Source organism: Molossus molossus, unplaced genomic scaffold (genome assembly GCF_014108415.1).
Source record: "Molossus molossus isolate mMolMol1 unplaced genomic scaffold, mMolMol1.p scaffold_m16_p_17, whole genome shotgun sequence".
NCBI classification, from domain to species: Eukaryota; Metazoa; Chordata; class Mammalia; order Chiroptera; family Molossidae; genus Molossus; species Molossus molossus.
In genome coordinates this window covers 68,843,923-68,862,662 of record NW_023425352.1, presented here as the reverse complement: position 1 = coordinate 68,862,662, position 18,740 = coordinate 68,843,923, and the positions used below count along the sequence as shown (strand labels likewise).

The 18,740-nt window shown below is 56.8% G+C and overlaps 1 protein-coding gene across 1 annotated transcript in view; it reads right to left on the bottom strand.

Annotated features, from left to right (window-relative positions):
• Positions 1-18,740, bottom strand: part of VSTM4 (V-set and transmembrane domain containing 4) — a 95,616-nt gene that overhangs the window by 56,059 nt on the left and 20,817 nt on the right. The window contains exon 3 of the mRNA XM_036265752.1: positions 7,328-7,396. Coding sequence (XP_036121645.1) covers positions 7,328-7,396 — 69 coding nt within the window. The remainder of the gene's footprint in view (positions 1-7,327; positions 7,397-18,740) is intronic.

Below are 18,740 nucleotides of genomic sequence, written 5' to 3'. Positions count from 1 at the left end.
TTCATATCTTACTTTTTGTTGAATCTCATTTTCTCATTGAGCATCGAACCAGGCACCAGTCAGGCACGTGCAAGGCTGCAGGCTCCAACCTCGGTAGGGGGCGTTCCTCCTTCTCTCTCTCTGCCCCCCTTCCTCTCTTTCTAAAATCAATAAAAATATTTTAAATGATTCTAAAATATTTTTAAAATGTAATAAAAGTTTATCATATTAACATATGTGACTTGATATGTTACTCAAAGTGTTTCTGACAGTTTTTTATAGTAAATTATTATTATTTTTTTTGGTAACCCTCATCCAAGGTGTTTTTTTTTTCACTGATTTTTAGAGAGAGTGGAAAGGAGGGAGGCAGGGGAAAGACAGAGAGAAAGAGAAACATCAATGTGAGAGAGACCGGACAGGGATGGAACCTGCAACCCAGGTACGTGCCCTTGACCAGGAATCGAACCCTCAACCCTTTCCTTGTACAGGCCGATGTTCTAACCACTGAACCACACTGGCTAGGGCAGTAAATGCTTCTATGATGAGCATTTATAAGCTTAAATCGTAATGCGTCTCTTACGCTTTGTTCCTAAGGTTAAGTTCCCAGAAGAAAAATCGCTGAGTCAAAAGGAATTCACCTCTGGAAAGCCCTTGGGACCTGGAGAAGTGGCCGGGTAAGTGCTCTACTGAGCGAGCGAGCACGCCCGGGGTGGCGGCGGCTGGCTCGGAAGACTAACGTTCGGTGAGAAAGGAGGAAGGAGAGGGATGGAATCAGGGGTCTCAGCTTCCTCTGGACTCTCCCTCCACAGCCCCTGCCCCAGGAAAGCCCCAAGCAGCTCTGCCCCGGGGGCCTGCAGGGCATCAGGCTGCCAGCTTGCTGCCCACACCATCTGAGTGGGGTCCTGCTCCTGGGAACCGGCAGCCTGGGCAACAGCAAGTGGAAATGACAGCCTGCCCAGGTGCAGGGAAGAAAGCACCTGTACTCACGGTGAAGGACAGCCGGCCCAGGTGCAGGGAAGGGAGCACCTGTACGCACGGTGAAGGGCAGGCGGCCCAGGTGCAGGGAAGGGAGCACCTGTACGCACGGTGAAGGGCAGGCGGCCCAGGTGCAGGGAAGGGAGCACCTGTACACATGGTGAAGGGCAGCCGGCCCAGGTGCAGGGAAGGGAGCACCTGTACGCACGGTGAAGGGCAGGCGGCCCAGGTGCAGGGAAGGGAGCACCTGTACGCACGGTGAAGGGCAGGCGGCCCAGGTGCAGGGAAGGGAGCACCTGTACACATGGTGAGGGGCAGGCGGCCCAGGTGCAGGGAAGGGAGCACCTGTACACATGGTGAGGGGCAGGCGGCCCAGGTGCAGGGAAGGGAGCACCTGTACGCACGGTGAAGGGCAGGCGGCCCAGGTAGAGGGAAGGGAGCACCTGTACGCACGGTGAGGGGCAGGCGGCCCAGGTGCAGGGAAGGGAGCACCTGTACGCACGGTGAAGGGCAGGCGGCCCAGGTAGAGGGAAGGGAGCACCTGTACACACGGTGAAGGGCAGGCGGCCCAGGTGCAGGGAAGGGAGCACCTGTACACATGGTGAGGGGCAGGCGGCCCAGGTGCAGGGAAGGGAGCACCTGTACACATGGTGAGGGGCAGGCGGCCCAGGTAGAGGGAAGGGAGCACCTGTACACATGGTGAGGGGCAGGCGGCCCAGGTGCAGGGAAGGGAGCACCTGTACACATGGTGAGGGGCAGGCGGCCCAGGTGCAGGGAAGGGAGCACCTGTACGCACGGTGAAGGGCAGGCGGCCCAGGTAGAGGGAAGGGAGCACCTGTACACACGGTGAAGGGCAGGCGGCCCAGGTGCAGGGAAGGGAGCACCTGTACACATGGTGAGGGGCAGGCGGCCCAGCTGGAGGGAAGGGAGCACCTGTACACATGGTGAGGGGCAGGCGGCCCAGGTGCAGGGAAGGGAGCACCTGTACACATGGTGAGGGGCAGGCGGCCCAGGTGCAGGGAAGGGAGCACCTGTACGCACGGTGAAGGGCAGGCGGCCCAGGTGCAGGGAAGGGAGCACCTGTACACATGGTGAAGGGCAGGCGGCCCAGGTGGAGGGAAGGGAGCACCTGTACACATGGTGAGGGGCAGGCGGCCCAGGTGCAGGGAAGGGAGCACCTGTACACACGGTGAGGGGCAGGCGGCCCAGCTGGAGGGAAGGGAGCACCTGTACACATGGTGAGGGGCAGGCGGCCCAGGTGCAGGGAAGGGAGCACCTGTACGCACGGTGAGGGGCAGGCGGCCCAGGTGCAGGGAAGGGAGCACCTGTACACATGGTGAGGGGCAGGCGGCCCAGGTGCAGGGAAGGGAGCACCTGTACGCACGGTGAAGGGCAGGCGGCCCAGGTGCAGGGAAGGGAGCACCTGTACACATGGTGAAGGGCAGGCGGCCCAGGTGGAGGGAAGGGAGCACCTGTATGCACCGTGAAGGGCAGGTGGGCAGGCGGCTGGTGGGCAGGACAAGAAAGCGTCTCCCTCAGGGGGAGGGGAGCCAGCCAGAGACACAGACGGCCTTCGGGGAGAGTTCTGGAAGCCAAGAGACCCCCTCCCAGCATTAGGTGCTGCAGGACGACATCCACTGGTTTTCACCAGGAAGCTACTAGAAAAGTTCTGAAGTAAAGAAGTTCAGGGGGATGGTGGGAGCGAAACCAGGTTACAGGGGTCGAGGGGTTCAGTGGCATGGGAGGAATCTGAGACAGGATGGAGAAAACACTCCTAGAACCAAACTGGAAACAGACTCTCCACAAAGACCCTGTGCCCAGAGTGTGGGCTCTGGGGATCCCTGCGTGGTCAGAGCTGGGAGACGGGCTTGCCTCCGTTTAAAAACCATGACACTCTGAGGGACAGAGCAGAGGTCCCGGAGCAGGAAACAGGACAGGATGCAGCCGGGCCAGAACCTGGAGGACACGTGATAGTCCTGGACCTGACCCAGCGCAGCAGACTCACTGGGACAGGCTGCGGCTGGGACACGGGGAACAGCGTGGGCACAATGCCACACAGACAGATGTGGGCCAGGTGGACACATCTGCCTCATAAGGTTCTAGAGATGTGGCCCCTGGACCAAGGAAACTGGCTTCGGTCTCACTCGGGGAACGGAGACACGCTGTCCCACTGTGTGCCGGGGAGTGGACGCCCCGAAGCGCAGCCGCCTCTGCAGCCCCCCTTCCCTGGCTCTGGGACTGCAGAAACCACGAGGCACACGGCCCCGGGGAGAAGCTCCACAGGCGTCCCCAGAGCGCTGTCGACATCTCTGGCCCACACCGCCCGGCAGGAGGAGAGGAACTCCAAAAGGCCCAGGCGGTGTTTCAGATCACAGCCTCCTCAACACGGCACCAGGGGCTCTCCACACGCAGCCGCGGGCACAGAGTCATAGAACATCTGGCCAGTCTGGAAGGCTCAGCTGGCCGCCAAGCACGCAGGCCCTCTGGGCTGTGGACACTGGCCAGCAGGCACCAGCTGCCCGCGTGTGAGTCCCCGCAGGCTCAGACGAACCGTGCCTGTGCCCGGTGGCGTTCCTGACGCGATGTAAACCTTAGAAAGTGTGGCCCTGCGGGAGGAGAAAAGCTAAAGAAAAAGGAAAAAAAAAAACCCTGAGTTTCCCCGGGCTGGGCAGCAACCATTGGCCCGAAGTTGTCATTTTTTCCTCTGGTCCAAGCTTCCCTTTCGCTGCATAAAATCTATGCAAACAAAGATGCAGCCTGAGCCACAGCAGCCAGGGTTACGGACGCCTCAGGCCAGGGCCAGCCACGGCAGGGCAGCGGGCGGAGCCGCGACTCCCGGCCAGGCGGCCGCAGCTCCGCCCTGGGCAGCCTTCTCCGGCCGGCGGTGGGCGCAGGGCCTGGACTTCTATGTAAACACCTCTCTAACTATGTGTTGGCTCAACGGTTTTAAAACAGAACAGGCCAAACAACGCTTGTCCAGAGATCGAATCCAAGCCTTTAGGTCTCTATTTAACAAAAAGTCTGAGCTTCACTAAATCTGGGATTCGTTTTCAAAATACATTTACCTGCACACTCAAAATAATTCTGAAAATCATGTTGCAGTCCCCGAACTCATGTGCACTTTTGTCTTTTGCCATCGGACTTCCAAAGGCGCCAGTGTCATTTCGGGCTCAGTTGCAAGCCGCCACGCGGAACCGGGTCCCTGCGGCCCAGCACAGCCTCCCTGAAGCAGATGGTGGGGCCGGCAGGCTGCAGGAGGATCCCGCTCCCAGAAACCGGGCGCAGCAGGCCAGGCAGAGCGCCCCAACGGCAGACAGCGCCTGTTGCTGGGCAACCCCGAGTCTGCAGGGGAATTCAGAGCCGCGCTGCAGCCTGGTGACCCCGGCATTCCTCAGTGCGGTGCAGGAACCCGATTCTAGAAGGCTGATGTCAGTCTCCACATTTCCAGAGCAAACGCCAAGGCAAGGAGACCGCAGTTCTGCGGAGAGAGCTATGCACTGCCATCTCTTCGTCCAGCCGGTCATACCCTCCTGCTCGGGACAAATACCTGAGCAGAGCCCGGAGGGACTGCATTGGCTCAGTGCCTCCGGAGGGCGACGATGCCTCTTTGTATGGCAGGCGCACAGAAGGCCCAGGGAGCCCAGAAGGATGCGTGTCCGTCCCGGGCCCTCCTGCTCTCTCCCAGGAACCAAAGGGCAAAGGCCGGGAGCAGGCGCCGGGACTTTCGACCGTAGGCCCGACCTTGCCAACTCTGCGGCTGGGTTAGGAAAGCGAAGCCAGGGTCGCTGAGGCCGACAGGCCAGGGAAAGAGCACTGTGCAAACAGCCCCGAGGCAGGGCGCGGGGTGGGATGCAAGGCTGCTGCTCGGCGGGACCTGGTGCTGGGTCCAGAAGAGAGGCCGGTTGGGCTCCGACTCCGAGTTGAGTGGAGAGTCACCTGATACTCTGTAGCCACACGTGAATTTTTAAAGGTCATTAGGTATACAATGTGTTTTAGAGATGCCGATTATGCTGCAAGGTGTATAGAGGCTAAATGCTATAATCCTTCCAAATACTTAAAATCATGGTCTTTGTAAACTCCTCGCTCCCTGCTAAATACAAAGTCTTTGATCTCTTCTAAATGTAATCATCTGCGTCTGGGGGCGGGGAGAGCACAGACTCTGGGTCACTACTAACAGACCCCCAGGAGAGTCCTATGAAGCTGATGATAAAGAGGGCTCCCCCGTCACAGTGGCCAGTGACCTGTGACCTGCCTAGGACCCTCCCTGCCATCACAGGGCCTGGGTCACAGAAACATCAGCTAAAGCCAATGGCTTTTTCTACTGCTTCACCCTGTGAGGAGTAAGTCACTTTCCTATCTTTGCTAATGAACATTCGCTGGATGAAAGGCTAAGGGAGGAAATTTGCTAAAAGGTCATCAAAGAAAAAGGCAGCTACCAAACACGCAGAAGAAAAGCAGGGAGAACAAAGAACCACTGTTCGTACAAAGTGCAACCTGAGAAACACAGTACTTATGACTTGGAAACAAAACAAGAAATCCCAATGGCTACCTGGGTGACACCTTATGGTTGGCACACTATGTTCATAATTATGGGTACACTATTACACAAGGGAAAGAGCCTCAACCCACTGCTTTAAAAACGTGTGTGTGTGTGTGTGTTTACTGATTTTAGAGAGAGAGGAAGGGAGGGGGAGAGACAGAGAGAAACACTGATTGGCTGCTCATACACACCCTACTGGGGCTGGAGCCCACAACCTGGGCATGTGCCCTGGCTGGGAATCGAACTGGCCGGTGACCTCTTAGAGCACAGGACAATGCCCAACGCTGAGCTACACTGGCCAGGGGCCCACTGCTTATTTTTAAGATGTTGAGAGAGAAGAACGGAGCAGGAGAAACAGAAGCATCCAGGTGACCCACAGCTCTAGGCCAGCTTTTGGAAGGGTGGTTTCACCCCAGCTGTTCTCCCTCGGGCTTCGCTTCCATCACACCTGCTGAGTTAACAGAAAGGGACAATGACGCCCCAAGGACACGTCTCGTCCCCTGGGATCCTTCTGACAAGGTCATTGCCATCAACAGCCCCGCCTTCACGAGCTGTAATCCTTCACAATTTCCTGATCACCTCTTAGCATGAGTCAGTTGTGTACTGATCAAAGGTTCCAACTGAGAACTCCCAAAGCACACTTCCTCACTGTTTATGGCCGTATCCTCAGCCACCCTGTGATCATCTCCGTGGCTTTCCTAACTTTCAGGCCAGGTTTCTCAGCCTTGGCACACTGGCATCAGGGGCCAGAGAAGTCTGCTGTGGCGCTGGCCTGTGCATTGTTGGCCGTTTAGCAGCGACCTTGGCCCCTTCCCAACAGATGCCTGTAGCACCAAAATGCTCCTTACGGACACCAAAAAGGTATCCATATGTTGACAAATGTCCCCTGGAGAGACACAACTGCCTCCTGTTAAGAACCACTGCTCAAGGCTCAAGTTGCAGCTTGCCTCAGAACCACTGGAGGGCTGGGCAGCGCCCCCAAAGTTCCCGATTCTGTGCGCAAGGGCAGTGCCCAACAAGGGATGTCTGTAAGGGGCTCCCAGCTGATTCCGATGCTTCTGCTGCTGCTCGGGGCCCAGCTGGGGAGCCCCTGCCCGAAGGCCCTGGCTGCAGGCTGGACTCCAGGCTCCGACCGGCTCCCGCTCGACCAGAGATGTGCAGGCAGCTGTGTTTGCAAAGACCCCTGGCGAGTCGAAAATCACTTGCTTACGATTTCAAACTGTTTCCAGAATCCCAAACTCCTTAAGAATCTGAGAGAAATCCCTGGCTGGTTTGGCTCCGCGGTTAGAGCATCAGCCCATGGACCAGTGAGTCACGGGTTCGATTCCGGTCAAGGGCACGGACCTCGGTTGCGGTTCATCCCCGGCCGTGGTCGGGTCACGTGGGAGGCGGCCAGTCGATGTGCCCCTTTCACATGGATGTTGCTCTCTCTCCCTTTCTCGCTCTCTCTCCCCTCCCTCCCACTCTGACTGATAATAAATGGGGAAAGATCCTCGGGCAAGGATTAAAAAAAAGAATCTGAAAAAAAAATTAGTCACAATGGATATACTTGCCATTTTTATATCACTTGAAGGTCCCTCCCTGATGCCACCCGAGAGTAGGAATTCTGGAGCAGGACAAACACGTGATGCAGATTGGACCTTACACCCCCACCTTCCAAACCCCTGGCCGATGCCACCCAAAGCCCCGTCCTACCCTGAGTAAGTTTAGGGCTAGAAAACAGCGTGATCCTACGGCAGCACTGACAAGCTAGGTCCTTCCTTCCTGTTCTACTCCCTTCACATTATCTAAAGTGAGGTCCCCTCTTATAATAAAAAAGGAAGCAAGCTTTACCTGCAAAAAATGCCCAAGTGTCTTTCTTTTTTTCCAAGGATGAGTCTTCGGAAGCTGTGAGGGGAGTCACTGCAAGACAAAAAGGAAGAACGGCGTGAAGCCGAGCGGCCTCGGACCCGGCCCCGCGGCGCTCCGCCGCGCCACGTGGCACCTACGGCCCTTACAGAAAGTCGTTTTCACTTGTGCAAAACCACGTTGAATGGCCACAACTCACAACTCATGGAGAGGCGCGATGACTCACACAGCGACCGAGACCTGAGGCAGCAGAGCGGGAGTGAAGACGTCTGTTTAAAAGCCAGTAAACGGCAAAGCTGGGCCGCAGTTCAGCGGAAGTTCCACTTGCCCCACATTCTTGCAAAATAACGAGTTCCCCAATGGGAGTGCCGGGAACCGAAGCATTATCTATTTTACCATTTGGTACCCCAAGCTAGGGACGCCTAGGTCAGCCGACGACTGGGGTCAGCGCCCTGAGCACTGTGCTCCGCGCGGGCAGCTCCTTCTGAGATTAAGTCGTCTTGTCGGCTTCCAGTGGCTGATCAGACTTCACTGTGCCTGCCTTCAGGAGTCATGGAAACGGAACGGAGTTACAGTGTTACACCTTGAACATCATATCAAAGAGTCTGAAACCACGGGAAGGTTTCATGCACAGGGGTAACATGATCATGAGTAAAAATCTAAAATTTAACCTGACAAAGAATGTAAAATGTCAGCGAATGAAAATAGTGTCCAATAGAACTTTCTGAGATGATGGAAGTGTTCTGTCCACGCTACACTATAGCGGCCACTGGCCACGTGTGGTTATTGAGCTTCTGTACAATGTGGCTGATCCACATGGGACTGAGAAACTGAACTTGTAACTGTCTTTGATTTTCATTATTTTAAATTTAAATAGCCACATGTGGTTACCAAACTGAAGCACTCTAGAGAAGAGGTGTAGGACCCAAATAAAAAGAATCAATCTATCATCCATCTATCTCCCTATCTATCTATCTATCTATCTATCTGGCTGTCTGGCTGGCTGTCTGGCTATCTGTCTATGTATGTATGTTGCCCTTTGGAGAACAATTAGGATAGCTGAAATATATGTGCGCATATATAAGTGTGTAATTATGTAATACAAGTGCATTTATGACATATAAATATGTAATCTAGAGAGCTCAATTGCAGGGGTTTTTTCAGCTCTCAGAGGACAGTTTTGGTCCGCTATAAGTTAGTCTTTTTGTGTGGGTGTGGTACATGCCCCTAGTAGGAACCGAACCCAGGACTCTCTGGTCCACAGGCCGACGCTCAACCGCTGAGCCCAACTGGCCAGGGATGAGGGCTAAGTTAGTCTGCCTTTACTGGAGAAGAACTCCTCTCCTGTTAGAACCTAACTTCCCTAAAACCAGAAGCATGTCTTCTGCCTCTATATCCCCTCGTCTTGTTTCAGCTGCCACCCCTGCCGCGCCTGAGTGCGGCCTCGATCTGCTGCAGACACGCAGGGCACCACGGGGCACACCAGGCCCACATGACAGCAGGGCTTCGCAGGGACGAGCAGTGGGCACACCACCTTATCGGCGTACCTCCCTCGACAGATTTACCCTGGTCACCCTGGAGAAGCCGATGAACAGGATGGCAGAGGAAGAAATCCTTCAACGAAACAATTCCCTTCACCGAACGAGGGGCAGCTTTTCCAATCCCAGGTGACTAATGTGGTCAAAAACCCCTATGGAATAAAATGCAAGTCTCCTGATCACAGAGCCTGAGTACTGGTTCCCAATGACTTTAGCCACAGAGGGGACAGCCTGTCGCTTTCAGCTGTGTCTAGCCAGACCCCAGACATCGGGGAAGAAGGCAGGAGCAGCCTCCGTGACCTGGTTCTCAGCATCGGCTCAGGGCCGCCGGCAGGCCTGCCCTCCGACAGCTGCCTCCACCGGGGCGGTTCCCAGGCTGACCCTAGAGACTAAGGGCCACCCACAGGCTGCCAGCCTTTTCCCAGTGGGCTGTGCTGTAGGGTCCTGAGGGGCGGTCTGCTCAAGGCGGCCTCTGTCTCGCCATGTGCTCTGGGGCTGGCCGTTCTGCAAACAGCTGATGCGGGAGCGGCCATGTGGCCCCTGGGGAGTCCCGTTACCTCAGTGGCTGGGAGTGTTGCCAGCCCGTTTCCCAGGGAACCTCGCTGGGGCACTCATGTGCACCCCGTCTTCCATCCTTCCCTGATCCAGAGGTCTCAGAGGGTGGGCAGGGTGAGGACCCCTCCCACGGGGCTCCGGGCCCGGAAGGGGGAGGGCAGTGCGACCGATCGGTACGCAGAAGGAGCCCACTGGGCCTCGGCTTCAAACCCGTTGTTCAGTGTGGCTTCATCGCAAACAGAGCGGCCCGGGCCTGTGTCTGACTCCTGCGCCCTCATGAACCGCGGGGCTCAGAGGGAAGGCGAGTCAAGAGCGCTCCAAGGTCAAGTCATCAGCTGACCCCCCCGCCGCTTTGTAAGCTGCTGGACCCGGCACCCAGGCAGCAGAGCCTCTGCCCTCTGGTGAGACGGCGGCCAGGTAACTGCCTGCAGGCCGTCCTGGGCCCCCTCCCCGAGAGCAGGGGCATGCCGACGGGCACCAGGCTTGGCGCCTCTGGGAAGAACGGGTTAAAAGTGGCCCAGGATCAAACAGTCTGGAAGAATGCCCCGCACAGCTCCCGAGACACACCGATCCTATCAGCCCTGTGTCTGCAGGGAGCAGTGTGGAAAGAAAGAAGCTCGGTCCAACCCCCTTCCATGGGGCCTGCGGGGACAGCAGCACTCAAAGGGGTGAAACCGAGCGCCTTCGCTCCCAACCGGAACTGAGCGTCCGCCGACTCCCCTGGGAGGCCGGTTCACAGGCTGCGGCAGATCCTCTCCCGAGTTCACGCCAAGACCCTGCGACAATGGCGATGCCTCCGGGCCTCCCGGGCCCTTCCTGGTCTGCTCACCGACGATACGACACCTCTCCTGCATCTGTGCCGAAGGACCGAACGCACAGTGCACGGAACAGACGGCTGGCGCGTTCGTTCTAGAGGCCCTTTCCCAAGTATTCTTCCCCACCTGTCCCTGCACCCCCAATTCCTTCGACAGAGAATCCTGCGATTAAAGAAGCATAACTGCACCCATGGTTTCCATACGCAGTAAGGCGCACCTTTCGTACACAGACAGCCTTGCGGGTGCAGGTGCGGATGGAGGATGTGCAGGCCCCGGCACAGATGGCGAGAGCCACAGGGCAGGGCAAGGGTGTGGAGGGCCGCGACGTGAGAGACGCCCCTTCATCATTCTTTCTACTGCTGGCCGGGCTGGGCTGAAGTGTCCTCCAGAGTCTCCAGATCTTGACTTTACAGGGTGTGGCCTTCACTTAGCGCCCACGCCTAAGATTTCTAAGATCTCAGTGTGTAGGAGAATTCATTGGGGTTCTGGTTAAAATGGAGGTTTCCAGGCCTCACCCTGAGCTGTGGTTTGAGACGTCCGGGGAGAGCTCAGGAAGCTGCAGGATTAGGGGGCGCACCTCTAAGCGAAGTCTGAGCCGGAGGTCCCTGGCCCACCTGGAGAAGCCTGCCTCGCACCCCTGGCGACAGTGGGCCTGGAGCCAGGGAGACCAAGCGGAGCCAGACCCGGGCCTCCGTCTCCTCCCGGCCGGGGGCAGAGTCCAGGACTGGAAACTAAGCCAGCATCTCTCCAGTGTCATCCAGGGAAAACAAGACTAAACGAAACCTAAGGACTAGCCGGTCACGCGCGTTGTTTATAAAGGGTTCCAGAAGCAGCCCTGTGAGTAGCAGCGCCTCCGTGCAGGGAATGCCAAGGGGGCACACTCAGGTCTCTCCAAAGGGGCAGGCTCTGCAGGGTCGGCTCTTCCACGTGGCGGCCTGGAGCTGGGGACTGCAGGAGATCTGGGTCCGAGAGGCTTCGCGTCCGCCACTGCTGCACACGTCTGCTTAGACGGTTCACTAAGCTTTAGTCCTTCTCTGTTCCCGACCCCCCTCAGCCAAAGGGAAGGGCTGATATCTTCTTCACTCGCTAGACTCCTTGGCCCGTAACAAGTCTCAGTTACTTTGAACGAATGAATGAATGGAATGAACCTTACACTGTGTCGGTGGGTCAAGGTGCGGTGACCACACACTGCTACCTTCCGGGAGACAGGGAAGGGGCCCGGGCCAGGGCTCCATCCGCCCCAGCCACCTTCCTTCCCTGGACGCCCTGCCTGGGGAGCAACGGGAAGGCACCCACGCACCAGGCCTTCCACACGACGTTCCGCCTGGACTCGCGCGCTTTGGGCGCGACGACCTGCCTGCCCTACGGCCTCCGAGCTCTTAGGTTCTTACAGAATGGGGGGAGGAAGTCCTCAAACCTGAAGCAGAAGGTGATTCTTAAGTTCTTTCAGTTGAAAGGAGGGGGCAGAAGTGTAAGGCCCCACCCTGGCATGTAGACCTTGCTCATCTGCCCCTGGGGTGTATCCCAATCTGGACAGCAGACAACATCCGGCCTGCGTCCTCGGGCAGCATTTTCCAGGGATCAATGGGACAGAAAAACCTCCAGGGACCAGAAGAGGTTGGTGGTGGGAAATACGCACAAGGAAAGACCCTTAAATAAAGATGAGTCAAAACCTTTGCTCCAAATTTTAAAAAGTAATATGCACAGTTCACTCACGGGCCCTCATTCAGTGATGGCTCCCAAGGAAAAAACTCAATGTAGCTGTCCCCACTGTTTACAGCCAGAACAGCTTCTCGGGGAGGCCGCCGCAGCCCCCCAGGGACAGAGTCCTTCTGTCTCTGCTCGCAGAAGTCTGCCCAGTGCCTTCGGCCCCTCCTGCCCCTCCGGGTCTCAGGCCACAGGCGATCTCTCCCGGGGCTTGAGAGCCAAGGAAGAGGACCTCTGAGCTCAGCACCCACAACCAGAAATGCTACAGTATCTATTTCAGGAGTCCTTTCTTGTGCATCCTCTCAGACAAATTCTACGAAACAACCAACCGAAAGAGCAAACATTAAACAGACTTCCCACTGTGACAAGGCGGATGGAAAAGAAGTCTGTGTTCGGAAATGCGATCAGCCACAGAATACAAGGCAAGTGGCCCCAAACAGCCGTGGAGACATTTTCCAGCGTAGGGCTGGGTCCCTGGCCTCTTCAGATACAGCTCCTGGGTAGGTCTGCAGTTTCGCTTGTCTTACCTCCCACTGCTTGCTGCCACGGCTGACAGTGGATCTTACCAAAGGCGAGACCCCCATTCACTCTTTCCGAAGGAACTGCGGTCGGTCCTTCTGTGTCCCAGCACTGTGTCAGGTGTGAGGATGCATTTAAGAACCGGGCATTGCCCGTGCTCAGTGGCTGAGCATTGACCGATGCACCAAGAGGTTGCCAGTTTGACTCCCGGTCAGGGCACATGCCCACATTGTGGGTCAAAGCCCCATTGGGGGGCATGCAGGAGGCAGCCAATCCATGTTCTCCCCCATCAATGTTTCTATCTCTCGCTCCCTCTCCTTTTCTCTCTGTCTCTAAAAATAAATAAATTGATTAATTAAGAAAAAAAAGAACCTGGCATTGTCTCTGGAGTCAAGCTCCCTGACCAGGTCCGCCATGCCAACCTTTCCCTTTATCACTGGCCACCCTGACCAACCAACCACAAACATGTATCCAACTCCATCAAGTCATTTCCCAATTCCACTTGTCCCCTGTGCTCGGGCCCTCTGGTCTCCCGGTAAGGCACAGCCCATAGCTGTCACAGCCCTGCGTACCCTGAGGCCCCAGAAAACTCCCACATCCTCCCAGTGACCTCCTCATAGTCCCCTCCCAATGATCCTTGTCTCTCACTCCCTTGCCAGCGTCACCCTCGGGTATGGCCCTCTCAGTGCGTCAGCTGCTCGATCATGGCCGCCAGACCTTCTCCACATCTGCGTGTCTTCTCCCTGGATGGTGAGGCCGGGCCTGGAGGGAACCAAACCGCTCCCCTCGCAGGTCTCGGCAGAGCTCAGTGACCGCAGGCCCATCAGCACAGAACCCGCGTCCGCCGGGCTCCTGTTTCCAGTGTCTTCAGTTCCTCCGGGGCAGTGCAGTCGGAGGGAGGACAGGCGCAGTGACGCGCTGTTCGAAGTGGTGTTTCAATTACGCTCCAGCCGTCAATTTCTTCCCTTAGAGGATCTGGACCTGTTGACACTTTAAACATCGTGATGTGTGCTTGTTTAATTAAAAAGTAGCACTCAATGTTTAGTTAATCTCCTTCCTAATTATCTCTTCCCTGTCTCCAGAGGAAAAGGAATTATTTCATTTCTTCCACTGAAAAGTGAAACACCGGTTCCCTGGGGAAGCACTTTCAGACCTAATTATTAAATTCCCTCGAAGTTTACACTACACTCCATCTCGGCCCCCAAACACCTTTGGGGAGCAGCTTCCGTTCGCTCTGTGACTCCTCTCGCCTAACCGTGCTTGCGTGTTCGTGAGTCAGATCGCAGCTTGGGCCTTGGGCGCTGCCCCGGGGGCGGGCGGGGAAACTGACGCGCTCTGCCTCCGCAGACCTCTGCCATCAGCCTCGGCACCGCTGATGACACGTCTCCCGTGCAGAATGTCAGCTGCCTCCCAGCCTGTGGGTGCTGGGCTGGGCTGAGAGCCACGAGGGCGATTTATTTATTTATTTATTTTTTTATTTTTTTATCCTCACCCGAGGATATTTTTCCATTTTTTGTACAGATAGAGTGGGAGGGAGAGAGAGGAAGGGAGAGAGAGACAGAAACATCGACGTGAAGGGACACATCGAGTGGCTGCCACCCACACAACCAACCAGGGCCGGGGACAAACTGCAACTGAAGTACGTGCCCTTAGCGGGAACCGAACCCGGGTCTCTCCGGACCGCAGGCCGACGCTCTAACCGCTGAGCCAAACTGGCCAGGGCACGAGGGTGATTTTTTAATGAAGTTTGGGGAATCGAAGCTGTGGATCCCCTTCCGGCAGAGCCTAAAGTGAATGACATCCACTCTCGTGAACCTCAGGTGCCACTCCTGGTGCCAAGGGGCCATGCAGTGCCCTCAGGCTGAGCCCCGAAAACGCCCGTCTAAAAGCTCAGCTTCATGCCCGGTCAGTGTGGCTCAGTAGTTGAGCATTGACCCTGCACCAAGAGGTCGCTGGTTTGATTCCTGGTCAGGGCACATGCCCAGGTTGTGGGCCAAATCTCCAGTGGGGGGCATGTAGGAGGTGAATGATCATCAATGATTCCATCTCTCTCTCCCTTCTTCTCTCTCTAAAATCAATTAAGAAAAAAAATTTTTTAAATAAATTAAAAAAATAAAAACTCAGTGACAGCTGAGGCCATGTGGCACCTGGGACCACACCGGAGCCTGCCCTTGACTGGGAACCCTCAGATTTCATCTCAGACACTCCAGGGACACCTGAAGAGGGTCCAGACTCGGGACTGTGCAGCCTCCCGACTCCGCCCGGCCACCCTCTCGCTTAGCCAGGACCTACACGTCCTGGAAGGGACCAGGCCAGGTCCGCGTCCGAGGAGGACACCGGCAGGCACCACGGGGCATCGGGCCGGCTGTGAGCCCCGTGCTTGGGGAGCAGAGGCAGCAGGGAGCGGAGCAGAGACAAACAGTGGGACGGGCTGGACGCGGGGCCCAGGGCGGCGAAGGGCATGTGCAGGGAGTGGGACCCAGGTGTCCCGGGAGTGGGGAGACAGCCGGCGTCACTGACACAGCACGACCAGCAGATGCACAGCGAGCGACCTGCCACCACCGAGTGTGGAGAACCGGCGGGTCAGACGCCCCTTTGCGTCACGGGGACAGCACACAACGAACGGCTTCTGGAGTATCACTTATTGAAAAAAATGTACCACAACCAGTGACACGTTATTTTGCACATTATTGTGTCGAGGTTTGGGCCTTCTACATATCAAAGTTTCACTTTTTGAAAGAGTCACTTTCCAGAAGCCAGCGGGGAGTGTGCCTGAGACGGAGCAGCTGGTCTCGGTGTGCAGGGACGTGTTCAGCTCTCGGGTGTCAGGGCAAAACGCCGGTTACATTGCTGGACCCACAACCTCAGAAGCAGAACTTGTGAGCTATTGCTCTTGGCCTCAGGCTACCAGGAACCAAGAACCCTCGGAAATCTCTGCACTAGTCTCTCTGTGATATCTGCAACTCAGAAACCCTGGAACACCCCTAAAATAAACAAGTCACCCCTGAGAAAAGAGTCCTCTAAGCAGTGTTACCTCCCAGCTGGAAAGCACCCAAACCTCTGCTCAGAGTCCCTTGTCACCCTTGTCCCAGCAGCCCCAGCCTTGCTGTGCTTCGGTGCTGGGTGCAGGGCGCTGGGGACCACCTCCCTGCGGCTCCTGGGCGCGTGCATCTCACCCGCTCCTGACTGGGCAAGGAGCAGGTACCCTGGGCTGTCACAGGGCGGAGGACACAGGGCTCGCTGGCCGTGGAGGTGCAGGGGGGATGCGCCTCGCCCCGCCCGGAACATCGCACACCCCTGGGCTGCGCACACAAACTGGGGTCCGGGGAATGAGCTGCTGTGTCCGCTCTCCAGTGCTGCTCTCCACTGGGGACAGCTGACCTTCTCCAGATGGCCAGTGGGCTAACCTGGAGGAGCTCAGACCAGAACCCAAGCCGAGCTAGCTCCCCCTGCTGCCCCACATGTCAGTGTCTCCCCAAGTGCCATCCTTGGCCGCTGCCCCTGGGGATCTCACCCACCAGGGTGTCACCTGTCTGACTCAGAAGTCAGGTCTCACCAGCCAGGTCAGGCAGCGGCATCACCTCCCTGCGCTAGGTACCTCCTGGCCATCAGTGGCATGGCTGGCTGCTCCCAGTCCCAAACGTCCCCTGTGGCCCTGCTGTCAGCGCTGGGCACCACCCTGGCCCACACCCCGTCAAGTCTGCAGTTGTCTCATTTGACCTCTGAACGTCTCTCCATCTGTACTTCCAAATTCAGTCCCCCGTCATTTCAAGCCTGAACAACTACAGGAGACGGTCCCTTCCATCCTTCCATCTGGTCTCTCCAAATCCATGTCCCAAGAGCCAACAGAGGGATCTAGCAAAAGACTTCACATGCGACATGCGTCCCAGGCTTTTCACGGCCTAAAGCAGAGTTTCCTGGAGCTTCTTAAGGAGACAAACACCTAGACTGCTTGCGAAACATTCAAGTTCCACCCCAGCCGAACAGGCCAGACTCCCCTGGGCAGAGGCCAGGAGTCTTCCTGTTGATGTGGCCTGGTGATGCTCACCATCAGGCAAGGCTGAGGATACTGGCCTAGCGACACTGGCCTAGCCTACACACCCAAGGGCAAAGTCCTTCACACCTGGTGCAAGCCCTTCCCCCATCAGCCCTGCCCCCTTCCTGTTAGCCTCAGCTGCCTTAGGCTCCAGGAGTCCTGACCCACCGCTGGGATCTCTCCGTCCCTTCCCTGCCCGGCCTAAATGCCAGCGTCAGCATGCGCACTGCCCCTCCGTCCTCAAGCAGCCCCTCCCCCACGGCCCCAGTGCCCGCTCTCTCCTCTGTCATGGCACGTACACTGTGACACCACCTCCCTCTGTGCGTGTGCCACCGCCATGGACAGAGGCGCACGCGTGTCCCAGAGTTGCCAGCGTGCGCAGGCCCGGCGCAGGGCAGGCGCTGGATCCAGGGCCCACCGCGTGGAGCGGCACGTGGGCGCACCGAGCCGGCTGAGCTCTGCAGCCCTGCTCTCTCTGCAACGGCTCCTTCCCGAGCCCAGCACGGCCTCCCTGGCTGAACTCGTCTCTGAAGGCCGCCACTCATTTCCTCGTCCCGTTCGCCTCTCTCCTGCAGTTTGAATCTGTCTTTCTGGAAATGCGGTTCCCCAACGAACTGTGCCGCCTGCACGAGCCTCCCCAGCACAGCGCGCCCGGCACAGCTGCTTCCTTCCCAGGGACGCGGGGACGCTGCGCACAGGACGGAAACGACAGCGGCTGCTCCCGCTGCCGCATCACATTGCAGACGCACATCCAATCTTGCCATCATGGCCCGGGTCCCCTCCCAGGGACAGCCTCTCCGCCTCCTGCTGACGACCCGCCAGCGCCGGCGCTTCCCCAAGCGTATCCTTCGCCGTTTTCCAAATTGAATCTCGTTCTGTTATTTCCTGCTTGTATTTCTTACCTCTCTGGATTCATTTTTATTATGTTTTACTCCTCGCTGACATTAAGAACATTTGCCAATTTTGTATTTTCTGTAAAGTTCATTAGGGTGCAGTGTGCTCCTTTTTCAATGTCATTGATAAAACAATTAAGTGAAATCAAACCCAACACTGACCCTCCCGGCTTCCACTGAAATCCCTCCCGAGGGGTCGCCGCCATGTGTCACTTAGGACGTTTCGATCTGTTTTCTCCGCAGGGTTTTCACTCAGTGGCACGGCCGCATGGCACAAGCGGCCGAGGACAGGGTGCAGCATCCTTGGCCTTTGCTTCTACTTTGTGTAATGGAAATGACATTGACAAGTTCCTCTGGCTTGACAGGGTCGCCACAATAAGCCAAGCATGACCCCTGGTCATCTGGAGCCTCGTATATTTTCACTTCACTTTGCGCCAACCAACAACAGGAACCCTGCCACCGGAGCCCTGCCCCCACAATCTCACACAGACATGGTTCGGAGAAACCCCGTTTACTACGTCTTCATTCTTCTAAACCCCCATTTTCCATCCCATTTTGATAATTTGCACAGTTGAAACGCAAAATGGCAACTTGGGCTTTAGCTCACCCCGACACAGCCTGCATCTCTTAGCCAGACGCTCCAGGGGTGTCGCCAGGAAAAAGCCGGCGAGACCATTTATTTGTATATGTTTTCCCCAATGATTTGCTACTTATTTTTCTTTCTGTCGCCACACACACGTGCTTAAGACCGACCCCATTTTGGGGGAAACTCAAAGATACAGAGAGCACAGTGAAGGAGACAGACTGCTGAGACTGGGGGGGCGGGGGGGGCAGGTTAGCTTTGGTCTCGGGCTTGTTCTGGTTCTTTTCTTTTTTTTTTAGAGAGAAAGGAAGGGAGAGGGAGAGAGAGAAACATCGATGGGAGAGAACAGTGACTGGCTGCCTCCTGCATGCCCCCCACTGGGGGTCGGGCCCACAACCTGGGCATGTGCCCTGACTGGGAATCGAACCAGCGACCTCTTGGTGCAGGGTCAACGCTCACCCACTGAGCCACCGGCCGGGCTGCTCTGGCTCTTTATTTTGCAACATTGGTAAAGCATTTCACAGGCAGGTAACTACGGATCTGGACTGTGTCCGGAGCCAGCATGTTAGGTACGCAGCGTGGACGTGCCAGGTGGCAGGTCATGCCCCGTTCCCTGGACACCCCTTGTAACTCATTCCTTTCTCTCCCACCACAAAGAGCAAAGCAGAGTACGAGTGATATGGACTGGTGATACAGCAACAGACTTGACCCACAGTTACACACACCAACGTAAAGATGCTAGACTGCAGTCA